Raw genomic sequence first — 24,464 nt, 5'->3', positions numbered from 1 at the left:
CTTTGAAGAACATTTGCATATGATTAATATATCCATTAATAGTTGACGTGATCCTTCATTTTTTTCTTGTGAGTCCAATAAGGTGGTGGTCATTTGTGAAATCTACTCCAATGATTACGTTCCTTTTTTTGTCATAGAAGGAAAACCATAGCCTCAAGAAACAATCTTTTACCAACTCCAGCTCCAATTTTAGGGACCCACTGACCTACAGAATTTCAAGGTTTTCCAAATGCCAACATGCCTGATTCAGCTGATCAGCTAAACCTTTACTGAGGTGGGTTAGGCGCACTGAGAGGGAAGAAAAACTTTGGAGGACAGATGGTCCTTACAACTGGAGGTGAGAACCTCTGTTTTATCACATAATGGAATTTTCGTCACTCTTAGACCAGTTTTACGCTTGAGCTTTTTGTTTTCCCCTTGACAAAGGTTGCTTGACATGTTTGGTCATATGTGAAAGTTGTTTTGAAACCCGGGTGTGGTTCAAGGAATCAATTTCTGGTCCACTTGAAAACATTTCAAGTGGGTTTCAAGTGAACCACACAAGAGACTGATTTCCTGCTGATTTACACCATCAAATAGAGCAATTGGTTGAACTCGTGTTATGTTAAGGTTCAGTCTGCAGAAGGAATGCAGTAAGAGATGTTTGGATTGTTTCTTAACCAAAGAAAGCTTTCGAAAATGATTGGATGTTCAGATTATTATGCAATATTAAGTAGGACAGGTATTCAATTTGGACAAGTCTGTTTCTACAAGATGAAGACAACATTTCTTAAAATGATGACCCAATATTACTACAATAAATGTATTATGTAAATCTTAAATTGTATTTATTTTGATTGCTGATAGACCTTTGCAGCTCAGATTAGTGAATGACTATCAATTAGAATGTCAGCAAAGCCATTTAAAAGCTTTCAATTAACAGAAGACAGAATCATGTAATTTCACTTTCATTGTTTAATTTAAATCATGATTTCCAACTAATTTTTACTCTTTATTCATCATTATACTTGCATTTCCAATTCAGGATGTCACTTTGAAGAATTTTCAATAGCAGAATTTACAGCAGTCTCTGATTCAACACACATACACATGCACACAAAATTAAATCATTTACATATTTTTTCTTCTCCCTACTTGATGTGATTACCTCAAGTATTCTTTGTAAATTACCTGCAACACAGTCAATATTTGTGAGAAAACAAGTGGAAGGAATCTGTGGGAAAACAAGTGGAAAGGAAGGAATTTGTGGGAAAACAAGCCTACAATAATGATGTCCTTTCCATCAAACATGCCCAGAATAATCCTTCATTCAAGTATTTAATCCAAATGTTAAAGCACCCTTTACCTTGATTCCTTACTTCACTTCATGTGGAAATAAATGGGTCAAATTGAGAGATTTTCAGTGATCTTTTTTTTTTAGCAAAAACAAAAATAGGAAATTCTCTGATTCACAAGGACTACAGAATGCTAATTAAACCTGTTATTGGGTTCTAATAGTCAATAAAAATTAAAAAAATTCTTCACATTCACTTAAATGCATTCCACGAGAGGAGACGCATATTGATCCCGCAGAGCATACTGAAGTCCTCATAAATATCCGACTGTTCCTCTCATTTCACGCTTAATGGTTGTGGTTACTGGCTTTTCCAGTGGCCTCCACCAAGTTGCTTTCTGACATCCTGATCTTATAACAGGATGGATGACTCCATCTTACTGAATGTAATTCTAAAAAAAGAGTTTACCTGATGAGAGTAAAGAAATCTAGTAAAATCCTTGAGATGTTTCAAATCCTGTCTTTGTTGCAACATAATTGTCATTAACGACTGTTATTTTTCCATTTTCGCACACATACACATTTACGCACCAAAAATGTAGTTTTTCAGTGCCATCCTTAATAAGCCACTCTGTGTGAAAGTGTGATAAGTTCGGTTTTGTTTGTGAGCTTCAAGTCCACATTGATTTGCATAAATGTGCTCCTTGCCAAAAGGCTTCTGTACTGTTTCCCCTTGGCTATGGATGAGCAGGAGCCCTAAACAGATTTTCATTAAAGGCTTTTGTGTTCGTAGAAGTTCAGAATAACAACACACAACAAGCAACCTGTCACCGCTATTTATCCCACCCCACTCTTAAACCTTATTAAGGTACTATATATCTCTCTCCCAACCCCCTTTCTCTCACTCTTTCTGTATTTTCCCACTTTAGATGCAGTTTTCATTGTTTCCTCATCATGGATATTTGATTTTCTTTTCTCTTAACCTGCCACTCTCTCTTGTAAAATCCACAGAACATCTTCTTTATCACCTTCTCAGGTTTGACTGCTCTGGTTAATAAGGATTCAGAGCAGCTCTCATATTTAACTGATCCACAGAGAGCAACAGATTTAAAGCAGAGGGACTGACTGAGACTGTGTGTAGATCTTTTCATAGATTGGGTAATAATTTAAAAAAATAAATGCTATAAGGAAGATAAATGGGACTGGTGTAATAAATCTGATGTTTTCATTGATGTGGTTTCAGTGCAGCCCTTTAATTTATGGTTAAGAGGTAAAGAGCACCAGCCAAACCCTTTCTACAGGCATCTACTGTAATAGTTGCCTTCAATATGAGACTGAGTCTAATATGTGAAACTTAATCAATATACAAAGAGCCTTTAGCAACAGTATATTGTTTAAAATGATAGCTTTTCGGTATTATACACTATTTTTTAACATCCCATAGCACAAGTTCGCTGCTATAATAATCTCCATTCTTTGGGGAAGATGTTACACTAGGTTTTCGAGTGTGCTTTTGGAGATTTTTGCTCATTACTCCACAAGGGATTTTATAAAAAGTCAGGTATTAAAGTAGAGAGAGGAAGTCTGGGGTGCCGTTAGTGGTTCAGTTCATCCCCAAGGTATCAGTGGGGTTAAGGTCGGACTCTATAGCAGGCCACTCAAGATCTTCCACACCAACCATGTAAACCATATCTTCATGAATACATCAAAATGACATCAAAGTTTAAAAATGATTATTGAACCCAATAAAAATGTATATGAAATATTTTTGGTAAAAGAACTGAATAAATATTTCATAAGCATATTAGATTAGTAATATACATATACTGTATGTAGAGTGGACAACTTCTCTCTATTCTACTTTGGGAAAAAAGAACACATTAGAACGTCCTTCCTTCATTCCTTCCGTCATTCATCCGGATCAGGTTAGTTGGATTTGGAGTTTATAACATGCTACTCCATCACTGAATACCACATACACACACACACACACACACACACACACACACACAGAGGGAGCAATTTATCTTACACAATCCACCAAACGTTTCTTGGGATGAAGAAATCTAAAGACCCTGGAGGAAACCCATTTGGACATGGGTTAGGTTTAAGGTTCTGTGCACTTGTGGGAAAAACTCCACACAGGCAACATGTCAGGGTCTAACTAGAGCAGATGGAAACGCTGCCTTCTGTGCTCCTGAGACACCAAATATTTCATGTATGCATGATATTTGGAGAAGAAAAGAGAGAGAGAGAGAGAGAGAGAGAGAGAGAGAGAGAGAGAGAGAGAGAGAGAGAGAGATTTTATGGAGGTTTGTAGGTTGCAGAACTATCGGAAATGACTGTGAAGAGTAGACAAGGGTATCTGATGTACGGAAAATGTGTGCAAAAAGTGTGCAAAAAACACGTGGTGAATGTCGAGAGACGCTCGGTTTTAGGTTTCCGTTGACACCGCCGATGTTGTACTTTAAAAATGACGTCACGGGGGTGTGAGCCGAAGCAGCACTGGCTGGCCTGTTAGTTGGACGGGGGAGGCGAGAGAGAACGCGCACGCGGAGAGAGAAAGGAGATAGAGAAAGAGAGAGAGAGAGAGAGAGAGAGAGAGAGAGAGGAGAAAGCAAGCAGCGCGCGCTCGGGCTGTTACCACTGCGCAATTGCGCGCACGCCGACGCTTCGGTTTTCCGCTCAGCGCGCGCGAAGCGGCGCTCTTCTCGCGCCGCGTCACATCGCACCGTCCAAGCCGCCTCCGCAAACATCGCTGAACTTCATTGTCTGCTATGTGCCCCGGCTGACGAGACGACTCGTTCGGACACCGCTCCGCCCCCGGACGGGTTTATTCTTCCACACACACACTCTTATTTGCCCCCATTTAAATGCCCCCTCGGGTCTGATCTCGAGTTTTCCCGTGTTAATGACAGACGAGAGCGCGCGCGGTCCTAATAAAGTGCGCGGTCGTTATGCACGCCGCTCGGCGCGTTCCTTCTGCATCCAGCATGACGCTTCTGCTGCTTCCTGACTTTTCTTTCGCTCCGGAGTGGCTCGGCATGCTTCACAAACTTCAACAAGACAGCTCTTGAACGTCGTCTGGGGCGCGAGCCCGCGTCGTCGCGCGCATCATCAGCTAGTGCAAAGAAAAAAAAAAGAAATATATATATAAATATTATAAGGAGGAATTTTTTTGCACTTCCGGAGATCTGGAGCTAGCTGATGCTGCTTGGCTGAAGATGTTAGCCTTAAAGACATCTGGACGGAGATTCCTAACTTGAAGGTGTCACCAGAGCGAGCGTCGACGTTTGAGGAGTCCACTGTAAATGGGAGCTGGGCTGAGTCTGGATCGGGCTCGTGGATAAACTATGTGGATAAAGTGGTGTAGAGAACGCAGGTAATATACACCTATATGCATGTTCTTGTTGTGCACCAATGCTTTGGATCACTGTTGTTTCAGAGATCTTAGAAAATACGCTGTTCTGAGTAATGCACAAGAGGAGAATGAGGAGGAGGAGGAGGAGGAAGATGAAGAGGAGGAGGGAAACTATGTAATCAAACAGTTGCACTGGCTCAACATTTAATCCTGTTATATCTAATCGCGTCTAGTGCACGAGCGCTTCCTCTTTTGGACGATCGGATGTGATCGCTAAAATCCCAACGCTTCGTGTTTCCATCGAATGCTGTGAAATTGACATGCTTATAAGGACACATAACGCAATTACGAAGCAGGCTTTCACGCTCGCGCTCGCTGGGGGTCGCCACACAACCGCAAAGCTCGCGCGCCGCACATCAGCACTGGCAATTAGGTCGGTTACCTGCTACACGCGCTCACGCGCGCACACGCATACAAGCACACACATGCACGCGCACACACACGCACGCAAGCACAGCGCAATGCAATTAACTCTATGCCCCGTACTGTCTTTTTAAGATTATTATGTAATCTACTTGGTTCATCAAAAGACACAGCTATGAAAATTACATTTTAATTATAGGGCTCAAGCTTTATGTGAGCCGCCAGTGCAAAGGCATGCTTGAGTGAGGGAGGGTCAAACCCAATGAAGGTACAAATTAATCAACCCTTAGCTGTCTCCACGTGGTGTGTCTAATCTACATCTAGGACAGAGGGAAAAAAAAAGATATAAAGAGGAATGCTGGGTGTTAAAATCACAGAAAGATCAGTTTCCTAGTTTGTCTTTAAGTTTATTCCGTTTCCTCAACTTGGTTTACTCTGAATATATTGTAACCTACCTTGAGTTTTACGGCTATTTTCTGTCTAATGGTGTCCTGCATGGACAATAGAAGTGTTTATTTTTCATGTTATGGCATCTGAAAGAGAACACATTGAGGAGGTGTGCATTTTCTCACTGCAAACATTATCAGCCCACGCTTGATTCCTTGCTCTGAGTATCTGATATGCAGACATGCAGCTTACAGACAAGAGTCATCAATTAAAAGCAGAACAATCAATTGATATATATCAAGTATTATATATTACATATATAAATTTTTTATATATATAAAATTTCAGTGATCATAATAGAGGGTAGCAAGAGCCATACGAAGCACATGAAACTTTCAAAAGGCAACAAAAAGCTGTTCTGAAATATGTATTAAGTTGTAGCTATCTCCTGGGCATCCTTTATACCCTCTATACACATTATTATTTCACTATAAGAATAACTTTACATCAAAATAACATCTACCCGAACTGTCATTCGGCTTCATACGATCAAATATCCCAGTTGAAATGATAAAAATGGGATGGGGTCTGGAACAGGGAGTGGTTCGTCAGTGACCTTGTATAGATCCGACTTTTATGAACAGGGTGAAAGGTTATGCTGTCAGCTGTGTATTTAATTATGAACATGGTCTTGGGGTTTGTGTGGTTCTTATGTCATTGTCAATATGTTTCTGTAGAAAGGAAAAGGGTAAAATGGAAGAGCATTGTGCTTCGTTAGGGAAAATGTGGTTTAGGATTGACTAAGGCTAAGTTATATGATGATATGATGTTGACATTGCTGTATATTATATATTATATATTTCATTATTGGATGACGTACGGTACATTGTGCTTAGATGACGCTTTGTGGGTCTCTTTTTATGGAAAATCTGAGAGATATTTATTATCATATTATTATATTTGATTTATTTATTTTGGCTTATTTTGCTATATGTCTCACCTCCAGGCTCTCCATAGCCACATGCTCATTACTCATCAGCAGCGGAAAGACGAATGTCCGGTCCTCAGTGGGTGTAAATAAAGAAATAAAATCAATCCAGAACCTCATTGATTTAGTCCTTAGAAAATGCAGCACATTGTCCCATAAAAAAAATAAATAAAAAACCCTCTGCTTGAAATAGGCTTTGATGCAGCAGTCTGGTGAGGACCTCGCTGTTAAAGCTCTGATCAGAGACTTATTACTGGCTTGTAAAGTGAGCAGCAGAATGTGAGAGAGACTGCCTTCCTACAATCATTTCAACCATTTAGATTGACGTAAGGTGTTTTTAGCGCTAAATGCTACATGGTTAACTAAGAACATCAGTTCATTACGGCATAAAGTGAGAAAGACCACTTCTAGTGTTATCACTGTCAGATTTAATGTGACAATGCGCTTTTCACAGTGACACAAATGAATACTGAGATACATTGTAAAGGTTTTTTTTTCCAATTTAGGCTCTCAATTGGCAGTGAAAGACAATTCGGGTGGATCCTGGCGAGACCAGCTGATAGTGTGAAAGATCTTAAGCAATTTCTTAGCTTTAAGTAAAAGGCAAAATGAAAGAAAAGATGCTGTTCCTGCTTTTCTCTATCAATTTCAAAGAGCGACAATCAAAAGATGGACTTTTAGCAGAGTGCACGTTTATATGGAGTACAATATGTGTAAGGAATAAACCCCAGCAGGCCACACAGTTAAATGTGTTGTGATGAAGTTTGGAGTGAAGCACTACCTAGCTGACAATTTCCATATCCTAACATGTTTATTTCATTTTATACCATTTGGATTTGCTAACAAGCAACATCATGTTAATTAACCAGTTTAGTCCACTTTAATGTTAGGTGAAAGATTAGTGAGGCACGTTAGTTCCTGTTATTACTTACAACATATATCAACCCTAAACAGGAATTGCATCAACAGCCTTTCTTTTTTCCTCTAATATGACGGAAAGAGTTTGTCATGTTACCAGGAAAAAGTACTCTCCTGAGGAATCTCTTTCCTTTAATTTTAAAGAAATATTTGTACATTTCTTTATATCTTTATATAACATTATATTTGCTTTAATAGTAATACATTTTTCAAATTAATTTATGAGATTATGTAAATCACCTGCTATATGTGCCTGTGAAGGAGCTGTTACAATGGAGAATACTGTATATCATATTAGAACAAGAGCATTAATATAAACCTTTACTTGAATTACAGCTGGAACTTCTCACCGAGCTGCTGTTATAAAAAAAAAAAGTAAATGCGTTCTACCCAATTAAATTTAAGAACTTACAGAATTCGGCATTAATTAAAAGTCTAGACAGTTTGACATGAACATATGTACTACTGACACATGTTTTGCTGTTCATTTTAGGTTTGCAAACTACTTGGAAAGCTTTTTTAAATGGCAGTTTAAAAGAATGTTAAATAAATGCGTAGCTCATTAGCGGAGAGCTAGCATGTCATATCAGCGGCTCTGTAGACTATAAGTGACAAATTCTTTTTTTCCCCATTTTCTTTCTTTCTCTGCTCATCCCTTTTGCTACAAAATATGATATATTTAGTGTGAGTTGAGCTCCTTAGCTTTTAGCTACTTGTTGCTGGTATAGGATAGATAGGCTGATAGTAGTGAAGGACAGATTTAGATTGCACACTCACTTAAAAGTTGTTGCATAACAAGCCCTGAGAGATTCAGTAAGAATCTGAAATAGTGGTCTGTACAGAAGCTGGTGAAGATACATGGCAAAATGTCATAAGCTGACGAGATTGAAACGGGATGTAATTTATAGAAAAAAGAAAATAATTTAAAATTCACTGAATATTTTTACAGCTCAGTGTTAATGTTGAAAACTATAATGCAATGATACTTAATGAGGTGTATTAAACATTATATTTTAATATGATATTCGTGCTGCAGTTCGTGGCTTCTGCATTTTGACAGAATTCAAATGCATTAGTATATTGTATTATATTTGTACATTAGTAGTGGTTTATAGTAAACTATAGTAGAGCACATTTGAACTACTTATGATTTGCTTTGAGATGCAATGTTAAGTTTTTTTTTTTTTTTATGGTTTTATAAACCTGGATAGTTTTAAAATGTAACACTAATTGCATAATCAATTATATATGAATAATTATATAAATCAATTGAACAGCAGTTCTGTGGTTTTATTCATGGGAATGTATATACTGTAGCAGAATGACAGGCAGGTTGTAGCAGATAGGAAGTCTACAATAACTCATATAATCACATTATTCCCTCTATATATAACACTGTTTGCAACAGAAAAGCATCTCAGAATCCCAGCACGCTACAACAGCAGAAAATTGCATTGGGTTTTACTCCGGTCAAATGGACTGGCAGTTCTTATCAAAACTGGACACTAGAACATCGAGTAACCACCACCAGGCCTTTTTTTTTAGACTTCAATTGTCTAAAAACATAGGGAAACTGTTAAAAACTGCTACATTTTGGGTATTGGTTATACTGAACATTAAGTTAAAAAAGGTTTGGAGGTTTGGGTTTGAGTTTTAAAAGTAGGATAGATCGTCTTTAGACTTATTATTGGTCTTATTTTAAACAGCAATTGGTGGCAACCTTAATATATTAAATACTTAAAAGTATTTCTCATCATTTCATGTAATTAAAATAAATTTGATCTGTTGTTCTCGTTTTCTTCACTTGTTCTTCTCACCAGTATATTAGTTTATGTACCTTTGTTATTTATGTTCATTTGTCTTTTTTTGTTTTAAATAAGCAAGTGAGAAAGCTACCAGAAAAATAACTACCAACAATATAAGAATTAACAGCCTCAAGATTGTGCATGGTTTTTTATTTTGTCTGGCTTGTCCCTTTCATTCTTGTACCTGCATTCATCTACCACTGATGCTGTTGTTCGTCGAGCCCTGATGTTAAATCAATTGTGTCCTGCGAGTTGTAGTGCTGCCTCATGGGAGCCGTAAATGTAAAGACACAGGAACATCGTCCAGAGTGCGTCAGAGAGCGATGGTGTAGATGAGTCATAGTGACTGAGGGGTGCCCTCAGCCTTCCTGTATGAACTCTTTAATAGGGCTAAGGGAGTCTACATATACCTGATTCATTTCAGAGCTTTGTTCGATCAATACTGCCTGTACAAAGCCTTAAAGTGTAATTTATCCATCACACTGCTACTGCAACTCTTACCACCCTCCTGGGCTCGCTGTTCCCCTCGCACTTTCAACTCACCTGGAAAAGATGTAGAAAATTTCATTGTAAAAAGCTCTTTGTGGACTTGTAGTCCAATAGGCCAAGACATTTTCATTGCATCCATGATGCAAACCTGTGATCATTGTTTATTACTTGATGGGATTTGCTGGAGGCAAGTGGATTGGTGGTTATTAAAAGCACTCCCATTCACTGAGCTTTTAGTTTGCTGGCATTTGCGTGCACATGAGTGTGGGAGTATTTACTTCAGGGGATTTAAGGACAGTTATGTGAGGGGATTTGTTACTGGGTCATTCAGGTGCCTCTGGCTGTTGCTTCTTTTTTATCAGTAAATTGGTCCTGCTGCAATATTTCTCTATTCACCCATTCCAACAGCTGATCCCAAGCCTGCAGGCCACTGCTGTACTCGGTTTGCGCTCGTGCATGCGTTTTGGTGTGTAGGTGCAAGTGTATGAGAATTTCTTTAGCGTTCTCATCTACATAAATGTAAAATAACATGTTTTACATAACAACAAACTAACTTGTAAATGTTTGTTATTTGGGAACTCACAAGATAAAAAAGAGTCACAATGTTCACCAAAATAATTACTTATTAATGCATTCATCTCCGTTTTTCAGTGCTTCGACAGGTGCCTGCCTTCAGATGAAGTGTTATTATAATGTTTTAGTTGTACAGTACATGCACTTGACTTCATTTGACTTAATAATAATAATTAATGAAAACAGTAAGGTTTGTACTAATGGATTATGTTTCCGAAATATAAAATAAACAGTATCTGTAAAGAATATAAATCCTGAGTGTTTGTTTTAATAATCATTTTGTTAAAGAATGCATTTCACAATTTGCACATTTTGAGAGATGCACTTGTTTAAATTCATCAAATCAATCTTCATAATTCAATCTTGTGTCTTGTGACTTGATTGTGTAAATAAGCAGTAACATATAATCCTAATATTTTACATATAAAAATCATGAGAAAAGACTTTTCCTTTAGACAAGCTTTATAAACCCATTTTCCCATTCCATATTTAGTCCCCAGTTGCTGTCAAATTAACCTACACTCTTCTGGGAAGATGTTCCACTAGATTTGGGAGTGTGGTTGTAGAGATTTTTGTGTATTCATCCACAAGGTCTTTAGTTATGTGTGAGGAGGCCTGGGGTGCAGTCAATGTTCCAATTCATCCCAAAGGTGCTGAATAGAGTTGAGGTCAGGGCTCTATAACAGGGCACTCAAGATCTTCCACTCCAAGCCATATACTCATAACAAAATAGATTTGGGTCTTCTAGTTACATTAAATGGAAAATGTAATGCTACTGCATTCGAATACATCTTTTATATTGTATTTCTCCCAAATGCAGCATCCTTTAATAGCTCCATGTTTTATTTCACTATTATGCATGAGCAGGTTCACAGGATGCACCATTTCCCTTTTTGTAAACTCAATTGCCACACATTCAAGTCGTTCAATCTGTTAATAGTTATGTATGTTAATTGAACTACGATTAATTTTAGGCATCAGGTTTATTGTAAAAAGCTTTTTATAATTAGGCCATGTTTGTCATTTATTTAATTGGACATCCATTCAAAAGAATTGACTGCTAAATTAGTAATGTTAATACTTTCTACTGAAGTGCATCTCCCTATTTATTTATTTTAACAGTAATAAAACATCACATACTGTATATCTAGTAAGAAATACAGTCAAGTATTACAGCACCTGTAACAGGTTTAATAAAGCGAACAATGCTTTAGAGATGTTAAATAAATAGCAAGTGGGCCATCCGTTTAATAGCTGCCTGCTACATCATGTCCTGTAATGACAAACCTATGAGTCATTGTAATAAAACATGGACACTAGTTGACAGAGTAAGGTTAGCTTCAAGTTAACCTATCACTAATTACAAGTCAGCCATATGTGAGTAATATAATTTAAGAAGATAATAGCAGGCTATGTATGGCAGTAAGACTGTCACTATATTCTTATATTGGTATATTGGTTAAAAAAAAAAAAGATAGAGAGAAATAGGGTTTGACAATGCATGCAGTCATCTGTGAAAGAGTTTAATAGAAAGTGTTTGCAATAATCTCAATCCAGGCAACAGGGATGATAATAACACAACATGAAACAGTTCTATCATCAGGGTTATGCTATTAAAAGAAATATTACGTTTCACAATTTGCTATATGCTAGTCACAGCCCTCAGCTTTTGCATTATTGCTTGTTTTCTAACAGCACATCTCAACACGCTGTTCCTCTTTTAACAAATCAGTTCCTGTTATCATGTTCCTGTTAGCAGCTGAAACATCTTGTTTTTCCCTCTCTGTCCTGTTTGTTAATACAAAAATAATTGTAGCTTATCATGTTTTTGAGAAAACAAAACATCCAAAAATACAGTCTTGATAGCTTCACATGTTGGAAAACTCTTGGGAAATTTTTGAAAGTGCTCAGGCTAAAGTTTCCTTACTAAGGAGATACCAAAACGAGTCCACAGTAAATTCATATACATTTCTGTAATAATTCTAACTTGACTTTAGCTACATGTTCACATATGGTGAAAAGATAAGGAGTCAGTAAAGCAACCAAGAGGCTGCCTGTTACTGTCAGCATGATGCTACCACCACCATGCTTCAGTGTAATGCAACAATATGTAGATACATAGGCAAGCCAAAGCATATTTTTATTTACCTTAAACATTGCTCTATGGGTTTTTCCTGCTCTTATAACATCAAACTCAGCTCACGTGTCAGTTCCCAGTTTGCACCATTTGATTTTCCAGCTGTATTTGAGCAGATAGAGATGCTGAACTATGTGATGTCACACAATTTTGAATTTAATCTGAGAGCCTCAGGTGAAAATTAGTTTTAATATGATCCCGATGACTCGGTGAATCCCATGTTTTTTTCCTCCAGCTGCCTGAGCACTGTTTGCTTTGTCGCTCAGGATAAGAGCTTAAGCACACATGATCTTTTGTAATTCCAATAATGCCATAATTGTACATTCAAACTCAGAGCAGCCAGGGGTGAATCTGGTGGCATCAACAAATTCAAGCAATAGTTCTTGTAGCAGGAGCCGACATTCATTAGGAGCAGTGCCTTATTGTGTCCGCTGTCACAGACTAATAATGTTTAAAGGGAAAAGGTGATATTTGGGCTGAGGAAAAAAGGCTCTTTTGTAGCTTGTAAAAATATGCTCGAAAATGTATTAAACATACTAATAAGATTTTTGTGGGCAGAAGCAATTTTCAGCGTGCAGAAAAATAACACATTTTACTTAACACTGCAATTATGCTGTAGAGCTGTTGCAGGATGATTGAAGGATTTTTTCTTTTTTTTTCTTTACTGCACTTGTATTGTTTCTTATACCAGAGTTTTAGCAGTCACAATGTCAGAATCTTTACACTGTATGTTTGTTAGAAGTCCATACCTTTCCTTATGCTTTATGGTAGTCTGTATATATGCAAATTCCACTTTCACTTTATGCCTTTACAGAGTTTTCTAGAGGCTAAACTCTCTCCCCAAATTCATTCTCATTGCAAAAATAACTCGGCCTTTCCAGCTGCTATTTAAATATATATATATATATATATATATATGCATACTTTTTTCTGCGTTCTTTTTTTTGTAGCAGCTTAAAATATATGTTATAGTGTTGTGTAATTGCTTGCCACTGAACAGCAATAACACTGAATCGACTATTGTTAGGGCTGACAAGCAGATAATAAGCATAAATATAAGATATCTAATGTTTGGGATATTTTGGGTTAATAATGAAAATATGTACTAAAAGATTCCAGAATGGCTGACAGATATTTCTGGGTGAATAACTGACAGCCCAGCACTTGTCTCTATTTGACAAAGAAAAAAATAAAAAGAAACTCATGAGGGGTCCATCTGACTTGAGAATGCTGTATTTTGTGACAATTAATAAATCATTTCATAAATCCAAAGCTTTTTTTTTTTAGCTAAATAGATCCATACAGTAGATCTATCTTGTCCAGTCAGATTATCAACTGTCAAACACCATCCATAAATCCACTGTTGAAAGTAGGTGAAGCTCCTAAACAGTCCTAATGGCATTAAATTGCTCTTGATGGAATTTCTCTGAATTTTCTCTGAATATGGTTCCATAAAACCTACTTCATGAATGGTTACCCTACTAATCTCCTTAAAAGACAGCGTTGCCATCTCTTGAGTTTGAAATTGAATCAAAATTCTCTTTCTCTCTGAGTAGCTGAGACAGAAGGAATCCACAACAGATTGGACCATTCTCAGCATTTTGTTCTCAGCCATTCATTGGCAATGAGTTGGTATTGCTTCAGGAAAGTTGCCCATATCCCAGTGACCAAACACAAACAGTGCCAGGCAGCAGCTGCAGAGAATTGGTGTGTGTTTGTCTGTCAGTTGGAAAGAAAACGAATCCAAAGTGCTGTCTAAAAGTCAGTACAGACTGTAGGGCTAAATGCATTCAGTTGCGCCCTGAGTCCAGACTGCTGAATGCAAAATAAATGACAACCGTGTGAACTGTTAGCCATGCACAGTTTAGCCCTTTCAGTTTAATTTTCTTACTATTATCCATATCTAATTTTAAAAGTCAGCTTCACTAGACATAAGTGGAAAAACTTGGATAAAACTTGTGATATTCATTTATTATCAGCAATTTGAGATACTATACACATTCCAAGTGTGTGGAATATGTTTAGGTGTTTCTGCAGAGATCAGCAGAGCTTGCTTTGCACAATTCATAGACACATAATCGTCACTTATTTGTCTTGATAATGGATCTACAGCTCTGTATAAGATATCCACATTTTGAATAAATGAATCTGTGGGAGAATATACAGAACATGTAAGTGGAATATCCACTGACCAATAAAGAATGTAAACAGTGCACTACAGCATATTCTGTGGAAATATTCTGTGGAATAATGTGCTAGTGTCCTGAATTTACAACACATTAAAATTTGATTGGATAATTTCATGATTTATTACTTCGTTCCATGAAGATCAAATTCTTTGACTAAAAAAGAATGATTAACACATGATGATGCTGCAATCTGATTATTTATATTCAGAAACAAATGAAATGATACCATAGCACTAAATATTTGACACTGATTGGTCAGAAGGTGTTAACTGATTTTCAAAATCAAGAGCTCTGACAGGAGTTCTGGCTGCCAGACAAATGGCAGGTTTCTGCACTCGTTTTGCACATATGATTTCTATAGCATCAGCTCATACATGGCCAGGTGTGCGGAAAATCGAAACGGTATATATAAATACATCATGAACATTAAAGAGGTTGCCATGTTTTGGCACAATTTTAACAACTACAACTTGAGAACTGCACAGAAAAGCAACCAGCCTAAAAGGGTTTTCCTTATTTTCTCATTCTTGTGGGGAAAGAAGTTCATTGTCATGCACGTTTTAGATTTACAGCATACAGTATTATGCCAATGTGTGGCCATTATTCACAGAATCTGGCAACCCTAAAAGCTTTACAGAGATCAATTTCACTAACATGATAATAATAGGAGATCCATTATATTCATGTTTTTTTTTTCATTGCCTAAACACTGAGCTCCAAATTAAGAACATTTGTTTTACTGTATTTCTGTATAAACAAAAATAGGCTTACACATATTGAGCTGCTACTCCATATCTCATGGAGTATCCCACACAGACCATGCTCAGTGCACAGGGCAGCGTATCTCTGGGGCAGTTTTACTGGTTTAAGTGTTTAATAACATTCCGTTCTGCACTTTACTATTTATTGTAATTTTATGAATGAAAAATTAAATAAATATATATTGTTGCACAATAGATATAATAGATATAAATAATCACTGTATATTCTTAAGGCTAGTTATTAACATTTGGAAAGAGAAAGGCTAGTGATTAACCTTAAAGATCACTTACTTGTTACTTGTCTCACGACAATCCATAACATTACATGAAACTATAAATACAGTGCTTTCATTGATTTAGATCTAATGGAATTAACTAGGAATAAAACACCTTATGACATGCTATTATTAGAAAATAGACAACTTGAGGGTTGTACCAGTAAATCACACATGTCAGGCTCTATTACCGCACCTTGTCATTGATTTTCTTTAATGTATTTTTTTCATAAAAACATGTCTACAACCATAAATTTATCTATCGATACAGTTTTCCAACTATAGACTAAATTTATAAGAAATATAATGATTGTATATTGAATGATTGCAATCAAAACTCAAGTTTAAGTTATTATTAAAAGGAAGTATATAATAAAAATATGAAAATCCTTGAAATTTATTTGTGGAATATCTTTGTCCCTGTGTGTGCCATCACGGTCGCATCTGTGACAGGTTTTAAGATTTTAAATCTATAATTGTTTATTGCCACATTCTTGCTGTTTATTCTTGATCCTTTTCATAAAGCCAAAGATCACAATGCAACATCCTCCCACACCCTCCTCCCACCTGCTGTTCCTGCTTGCGTAACGTTTCCTCGCCATTAAGATGCGTTCTTCTTTATCCTCCTTCATCTTGCTTTATGTTTCCTTTCTCCCCTCCTTATCTTTCTCTCTTTCTCCCTTTCATTTCTTCATTAATAATGTGCTTGCTTTTGCTCTTTCTCTTTTTCTCGCTTTTTCTCAAACACACACACTCACAAGCACTGACACAGACACACACTGTACTGTAGGCCCAAGGATGGGAGATTTGGTGCTTTAATCCATGCTCATGTCTTTAATGTGATGCTGAGCATTCGGATGGAAAATGGAGCCAGCGCACTAAACCTCCTCTCCTAATGTGTTGATCTCTCAGCAGCTCTGCGCCATTTAGTTCAGATGCTTGAGCAGCACTGATTCCGGGCTCACAAATCCTGATTATTCCCGGGTCAGCTAGCCCTTCAAACACACTCTTCTCCTCCTGCTTTTGCTCTCTACCTCTGTGATCATGTTCTCTTCAGGCATTATTTAAAAAAAAAAGCAGTGGCTTTGTGAGTGTGTGTGTGTGTGTGTGTGTGTGTGTGTGTGTGTGTGTGTGTGTGTGTGTGTGTGTGTGCGTGTGTACGCGCATCTGTTACATCATACGTGCTGGCCTTGTCTCTTTTTGCAGTGATAGAAAAATGTACTGAAAAATTATATAGAAAACAGAGCAGTGCACAGTTGCCATGGTGATGCCCATGGCATGCTTTGTAAACTAGATCCTTCTCTATTTCTCTTTTTTTAGTCTCCCCTTCAACTCTTTTTTTTCTTTCAAAAGTGGGTTGGTTAAGCTGGCATGACATGGGTATTTTTTCTTCCCTCCCACCCTCGTTATCTATCTGAGCTGCTCTCATGCCCACGCTAAGTGCCCGTGAGTATGATATTCATTTGAACAGATTACAGTTGATGCCTCAAAGCTGTACTGAGTGTGTGTGTGTGTGTGTGTGTGTGTGAGAGAGAGAGAGAGAGAGAGAGAGAGAGAGAGACCATGTCTCTTGATTAACTTTCACACCTTCATATATGCAGAAGGCTCTGTCCACTATTGTCCACCTGATCACAGTATATTTCCTTTATTAGCATGGAAGGGAAACAGTGTAAGATACAGTATAGACCTGTGAAAGTATTGGGTTTTGTCTGTGAAACAAAAAGCTTTTCTTAGCTTGTGTCTGTTAAGGATGTAACCAAATACAAATTCATTAGCCATAGTGAACAGTTCATGTGTTGTAATCGCATACAAATACAGAATACAGATATTATTATAGGAACACCAGGGGCGTATATTTTTATTTGTATTTTTTTTTTTTAGAAAACTGGCCAGGAAAGTTACCAGGGCATCTCTTTGAATGTAGATCTGTGCATTTAGATAGCCTCAGTAATGATGGAACGATAATGAATAGACATTTGGCGTCACCTTGGAAGGGTTCCATTCTCATATCATCACAGGGAGTTTTACATCGCTACAATTGCCACTAGCTTGCTCGTTGGAAAAAAATTCTATTTCTGATGTCAAAATTAATATTTCTTTATCTGAAGCTGCTTTGGGACAATGTCAAATCAAATCGAAGTTTATTCATATAGCACTGTTTATAACAAGTCATAAACAAAGTGCTTTACAATAAAACTACTAATACTAATTACTAGATTAATACAAATTTACTTATAAAACCAATAGAGCATTTACAACTAAATATCAGTCAAGAAACACAAAAAAAAAAACCCTCTAAAACTTAAAATATTTTTGGGAATTAAAAGCCAAATAAAGTGAGTTTTTAACAAAAATTTAAAAGTAGCCAGATTTGCAGTTGACCTTATATTAAAAGGCAATTGTTCCACAGCTTAGGAGCAGCAACAGCAAAAACATGTTCAATGTGAAAAGGACTACAGAAGTACAGTTTAATTAAATCGAATTGAACAGAAATTCCTTATTCTGGCATCTCCACTGCTTTGTATTTTCACATAAAAAAAAAAAAACACAATCAATCAACCAATCAATAAATTAATCAATCCATCAATCAATTAATCCTGCTATAAGACTACATCTGATGACAGATAAAAATAATGTTATGTTCAGCAACAGAACCACAATCTTAATTAATTATATATCATTCCTGACATCTTCCTTTTGCGGTTTTAACAGTGCCTCTTATAATTCAATACAAAGCTTCCTTCTCATCGTCTGGATGTCCCTCTACATATGGAACCTGTATAATTAATACCTAATCTGTGCCATCTAAAGTGCCAATCAATAATTTATAACTAAAAATTAAATATAAAAATCTCATCTTCTAGAGAGGCATGAGGGTTTGTAAGATGTGAGAGGGAGGGTTTTTTTTGGATTTTCTATTTTCTAGTAGTTCACAGAGCTTGTAATTTTACAGAAGTATGCTGCACAGACAGTATGGGCTATGTGTTTATGTGTGTGTGTGTGTGTGTGTGTGTGTGTGTGTGTGTGTGTGTGTGTGTGTGTGTGTGTGTGTGTGTAAACAAACTTTGATGCCTAACACAGCAATATGTCTACTTAAAATCCGAGGGGAGAAAGAGAGAGGGAGAGGGAACGAGATGCCAACGACAGGCATGCTGGAAGCCATCAAGTGCGTCCTCTGTTTCAGATGAACAGCTGCTACGGCTGCCATTTGACGATGCAGGCGTTGTGTCAGGGAAAGGAAAGAAACTGGCGATGACATCTTTCTTTCACTTACTGCTCCTGCATCTAATGTCTGGAATCTGTGTTGATCATTCACTAACGTCTAAAAGAAAAGAAAGCTGGATGTGGGATTTAAGGAGTAAGAGGAATGCAAGCAGAGATTGCCATATTCACAAGCTATCTTGAACTCAACTGAGACGGGTGTCCTTTTGTGTTCGGCAGCATTCGCAATAAATATGGGAGCAGCCATTACACAGCATAACAGTTCATGTTTAATAGAATAGGTGTATGCGTGTGTGTTACAGTGCCTCCAGTGAAATAGGACTTTATGTAAAAAAGTACTGTATATTTTTACAGTATCAGGCCACAGCAGAGCTCATATTTAGTGCCATTATTTCCCATCTATCCAAGACATTGACATTTTTTTTGCAGAGAGCAGAAGAAACTTCTAATCCAAAGGTTTTAATCAGTTCTTTCCTAGTGGGTAAAGTACTTCCTGTGAGTCACTCAGATTTCTTTAGACATTTTAAGGCTGTCTGTCTGGAGAAAGAAATAACATGATGTAATAATAAAGTCATTTATTCGATGAATCATATGACCCATGGTCAAATCTGTAAAAAAAAAAAATATGTTTCTTAAAATGCCAGGAGAGATTTTCTGATTTTCAACTATCCAGGATTATGGAACCCCTGCCTACTGTGCCTGATAAGACCCTGATGTGTTCCTCCAATGTTGTAGCTTTTAAGGTTGGATGTCATGTGTGTTCTGAAAAGCGTTTCTGCTCACAACAGTTGACAAGAATGGTTATTTGTAGTTATGTTTGTGAATTAATATGATTAGATTGAATATAGTCTAGATGTTCCTATATGCCAATGCTACTTTAGTTGGTTAAATTCAGTAAAATACTGAAGTAATTTCTGTAGCGCTTCATTGTAAAAGCCATCCTTTTATTTTGAAGCATTACTCCTTACATCTTCTTAACTAAAATGTGTATGCTATTAATCATTCAGTGAAGGTTATAGACATCTGGACCTGTGTTCTAATCATAAGAGCTTTTAATGCACATCTCAGGGAATTTATTGCTACTGACATTTATTTAAAAAAAAGCATACTGTAGTCCTCTGAGTTCTTTAGTTTTCTTCCACCTCTTTGATGGATTGCCTCCTGGTGTCCCTTCCTGCCTTTTGTCGAGTCTGGATGGATTCTGGATCCTCTAAATCTCTGTATTTTCTCACTGTTACTGTATATTTATCATTTACATTATATTTGACACCTGTCACACAGCTATATGGGCTTAGATGCAAGTACAAGCTTACCTACTAATATACAACTAGAGTCAAACCAGAAGACTAGTTGCTTGATTTCAGGCTCTGAACATCACTACAAAATTCTAGAATCTTTAGTTTTGCTGTCTAATTTACTTTTTGATTCCATCTCTAGCTAATGGAGCACTGCTTGAGTACTTTAGCTCTTTCATCTTCTCATCTAAACACTTAGCTTGGACTGATCAGCTTACAAAAAATTCAACTTTCATGCTAATACTGCCCTGAATGCCATCTCATAGATAGCTAACTAGCCCTATTGTGATGAATTGCAACTCTGACTGCACCCCAGGCTTCGTCACCCTTCAGTTCTTGACTTTTCTAACACTCTTGTGGCTGAATGAGCAGAAAACTCCAAAAGTAAACTCCAAAATCTATTTCATCATCTTCCCTGGGGACTAAATATGGAATAGGATGTTGAAAAAACACATAAATCCTATGGTCAGTTTGGACCAAAAATGTGTCCATGTAATGTATCTGTACTTTTTTCTGTTAACTTGAGTGTAACTTTTGGCGTCTCCACTACTTTTTTACTAGAAATCATGTCCTTTTTAAATTATGTAATCTCACACACAGAATGTGACGTGCATGTAGGTTATCTACAGAATTACATACACTCACTGGCTCACTATATTCACAAGTGGGTGCCTTTGTGGTCTGCTCCTGGTGGGACCTATTGATGTAATTACTATAAGACGGCTGGGGTTTCCTTCTTATGTTCTTTTCAGGGCTGAGAATCCACCCTGCTTTCTAGTAAAGCTTGTGTGTGTGTGTGTGTGTGTGTGTGTGTGTGTGTGTGTGTGTGTGTATATATATATATATATATATATAAGATTGGACACACCTTGTGTGTCCAAACTTTTGGTCTGTACTGTATATATATTATATATACAGTACAGACCAAAAGTTTATATACATATTATATATACAGTACAGACCAAAAGTTTGGACACACCTGTTCATTCATAGAGTTTTCTTTATTTTCATGACTATGAAAATTGTAGAGTCACACTGAAGGCATCAAAACTATGAATTTACACATGTGGAATTATATACATAACAAAAAAGTGAACTGAAAATATGTCATATTGTAGGTTCTTCAAAGTAGGCATCAAGAGAATGCCAAGAGTGTGCAAAGCAGTAATCTAAGCAAAAGGTGGCTACTTTGAAGAACCTACAATATGACATATTTTCAGTTGTTTCACATTTTTGTTATGTATAATTCCACGTGTTAATTCATAGTTTTGATGCCTTCAGTGTGACTCTACAATTTTCATAGTCATGAAAATAAAGAAAACTCTTTGAATGAGCAGGTGTGTCCAAACTTTTGGTCTGTACTGTATATGACAGTTATGGGTCAGTCAAAGTATATAATCCTTATCATAAATGTGTCCTGCCCATTCATTCATTTATAGTTAGATTATAGTGATAATAAGATTATAGTTAAATTTAAAGCTATATGTAGAGAATTCATATGGCATGTTGGTATTTAAATAAATGACCATACAATTTGTTTTTATGCCCGATGGCTTAAAATGTGTGTGTGTGTGTGTGTGTGTGTGTGTGTGTGTGTGTGTGTGTGTGTGTGTGTGTGTGTGTGTGTGTGTGTGTGTGTGTGTGAGTTTGTGTTTGTAAAGGTAATGTGTTTGCTACCAGCACAGCATGCATTCATATCATATCAGTGTTTGCTGCCAGAGATCTTCCCCGTAGGTTGTCATCATACATAGAACAAACACACATGTCAGGCTTGCTGTCTGGTTCAGTGATATAAAACCTGTAGGTCATTGCACATGGGTGTACTTATAATTCCAGAATATAGTTCCCTACTGGACACAGAGACCCACAAGATCTCACTTAGACTTCCTGACAATCATAAGGTTTTCTTCTGATGTGCTGCATGCTGCAAAAGTGTTACAGTGAATGTCATTGCACAACTGCAATTACACAAAGATCTGAATGCAATCATTGATTAGAATAAGGGACAATGTGCATATGAATGATTGTTTATTTATTGTTTGTGCCTGAATAAAAATCATAATACTACCATTACAATTAGCCATTATGTATTATTGTACAGCCTTTACTTTCATGTATTGTGCAGTCAGGGCATAATTATTGTAGTAACTTGTTTCTTTCTTTTGAAATTACACTTGGCAGAAGAAACATTGATCAGGTAGAACAATGACATCTATAAATATTTACCAAATGTAATCAGCCTGAATTAACTGTTAGATTAACAGAAATGATTGTTATAACCAAATGATTAAATTAAGTTTATTATCTTAACAAGTTTATTTCTACTGACCTGTAATTGTCTTATTGATCAAGTTTAGCCCTTTTGTAAAGCACAACTGTTATATCAATACAAGTTCAGAAAAAGATCAGTGTCAGGTTTTAGCAGATACACAGAAGTTGAACATCCTTACTTGTTTTATTCATATACCCCTGGACAAAAAAGGGAGCCAGGCACAAAATGTTAAACATTCAGCTCTTAAACAGCAAATCTATAGTCAAGAAATTAAAAATAATAAATTATCATAGTATTTAATAGATTTTACTTTTACATTCTTGAAATGTTTAATTCTTGTGGTTGTACAAGATACTATATAAACAAATTTCTTTGTTTCTATCCTCTAGACAGTTAAATGCAACACATTTAAATGAGCAAATGGTGGCATGTGAGATCTTAAGAGTACATTTGTTTAACTCTTGCAACTCTTTTGACCAGTGATTTGTTATTAAGACCATTAAAAGCTTATTATATCATTCCTTTTTGCTCTAACTGCAGGGAAATGGCAAAGGCACCACTGATATTGTACTATTAAGTACAGGGCACAATCATGAAGTCTTAACTGGTAATGACACCGAAATTCCATTTATGCAGCACTCATACTATCACCATTCTTATAAAAAGCTTTTACACTGAACGCTCGTTGCACACCACTTCACTGCTCCATTATATGTAATGGCAAGGGGTTCTAAATGAGGTCGCACTGGTTCCAAACAATTGCTGACGTCCCAGGGTCACCAACTTCTAGTTCAAAGATTTTCTGTTTCCCTGTGCATTTTATCTCTAAAATGTAAAACTATATGCATGCAGGGTCATAGTCCACAGTCTTGAAAGAAATATATAAAATACTGTAATGTGCCAGTTATACAATTGCACTTTTGTTAGAGTCCTGTTACATTTCTGACTATTGATTTGTTGCTAAGACAATGAAAGGCTTGCCATTTTGGGGTTTCCCCTTTTTTATTTTGCTTAAGAATGTATATACAAACCCAGCCATTAGGGAGGCACAAGCCAGTGCATTCTTAGTGCCGGTCCCAAGCCCGGGTAAATGGGGAGGGTTGCGTTAGGAAGGGCATCCAGCGTAAAACACGTGCCAAATCAAATATGCGGATCACAAATGAGAATTTCATACCGGATCGGTCGAGGCCCGGGTTAACAACGACCGCCACAGGTATCGTTAGCCGACAGGGTACCGGTGGAAATTGGGCTACTGTTGGCGAAGGAGGAGAAGGAGAGGAGGAAGGCGTCTACAGAGGCGGCAGGAAAGGAGCAGTGTAGGAGAGTGGAGGTTCGGGTTGGTACTTTAAATGTTGGTACTATGACGGGTAAAGGGAGAGAGGTAGCTGATATGATGGAGAGGAGAAAGGTAGATATGTTGTGTGTTCAGGAGACCAAGTGGAAAGGGAGTAAGGCCAGGAACATTGGAGGTGGGTTTAAACTGTTTTATCATGGTGTGGATGGAAAGAGAAATGGTGTAGGGGTGATTCTGAAGGAAGAGTACAGTAAGAGTGTAGTGGAGGTGAAGAGAGTTTCTGATAGGGTGATGATCGTGAAGGTGGAAGTTGAAGGGATGATGATAAATGTCATCAGTGCCTATGCTCCACAAGTTGGCTGTGAGATGGAGGAGAAGGAAAGATTCTGGAGTGAATTAGATGAAGTGGTAGATGGTGTACCTAGGAAAGAACGGTTAGTGATTGGGGCGGACTTTAATGGGCATGTGGGTGAAGGGAACAGAGGTGATGAGGAGGTGATGGGTAGGTATGGTTTTAAGGAGAGGAATGTGGAAGGGCAGATGGTGGTAGATTTTGCTAAAAGGATGGAAATGGCAGTGGTGAACACTTATTTTAAGAAGAAGGAGGATCATAGGGTGGCGTATAAGAGTGGAGGAAGGTGCACACAGGTGGACTATGTGCTATGCAGGAGATGCAACCTGAAGGAGATTGGCGACTGTAAGGTGTTGGCAGGGGACAGTGTAGCTAGACAGCATAGGATGGTGGTCTGTAGGATGGTTTTGGAGGCGAGGATGAAGAGGAGGAGAGTGAGGACTGAAAGAA

At 37.3% G+C, this 24,464-nt stretch overlaps 1 protein-coding gene across 1 annotated transcript in view; it reads left to right on the top strand.

Annotated features, from left to right (window-relative positions):
* Positions 1-3,820: 3,820 nt before the first annotated feature.
* The window catches only part of ajap1 (adherens junctions associated protein 1), a 59,019-nt gene continuing 38,375 nt past the window's right edge, over positions 3,821-24,464 (top strand). Inside the window, exon 1 of the mRNA XM_046870402.1 lies at positions 3,821-4,655. Within this exon, the coding sequence (XP_046726358.1) occupies positions 4,627-4,655 (29 nt within the window). The 5' untranslated portion in view covers positions 3,821-4,626. The remainder of the gene's footprint in view (positions 4,656-24,464) is intronic.

The sequence above is a fragment of the Silurus meridionalis genome, chromosome 17, assembly GCF_014805685.1.
Source record: "Silurus meridionalis isolate SWU-2019-XX chromosome 17, ASM1480568v1, whole genome shotgun sequence".
In the NCBI taxonomy this organism is placed as follows: Eukaryota; Metazoa; Chordata; class Actinopteri; order Siluriformes; family Siluridae; genus Silurus; species Silurus meridionalis.
The sequence above is the reverse complement of the archived record's forward strand: the minus strand, read 5'-3'. Positions and strand labels throughout refer to the sequence as shown.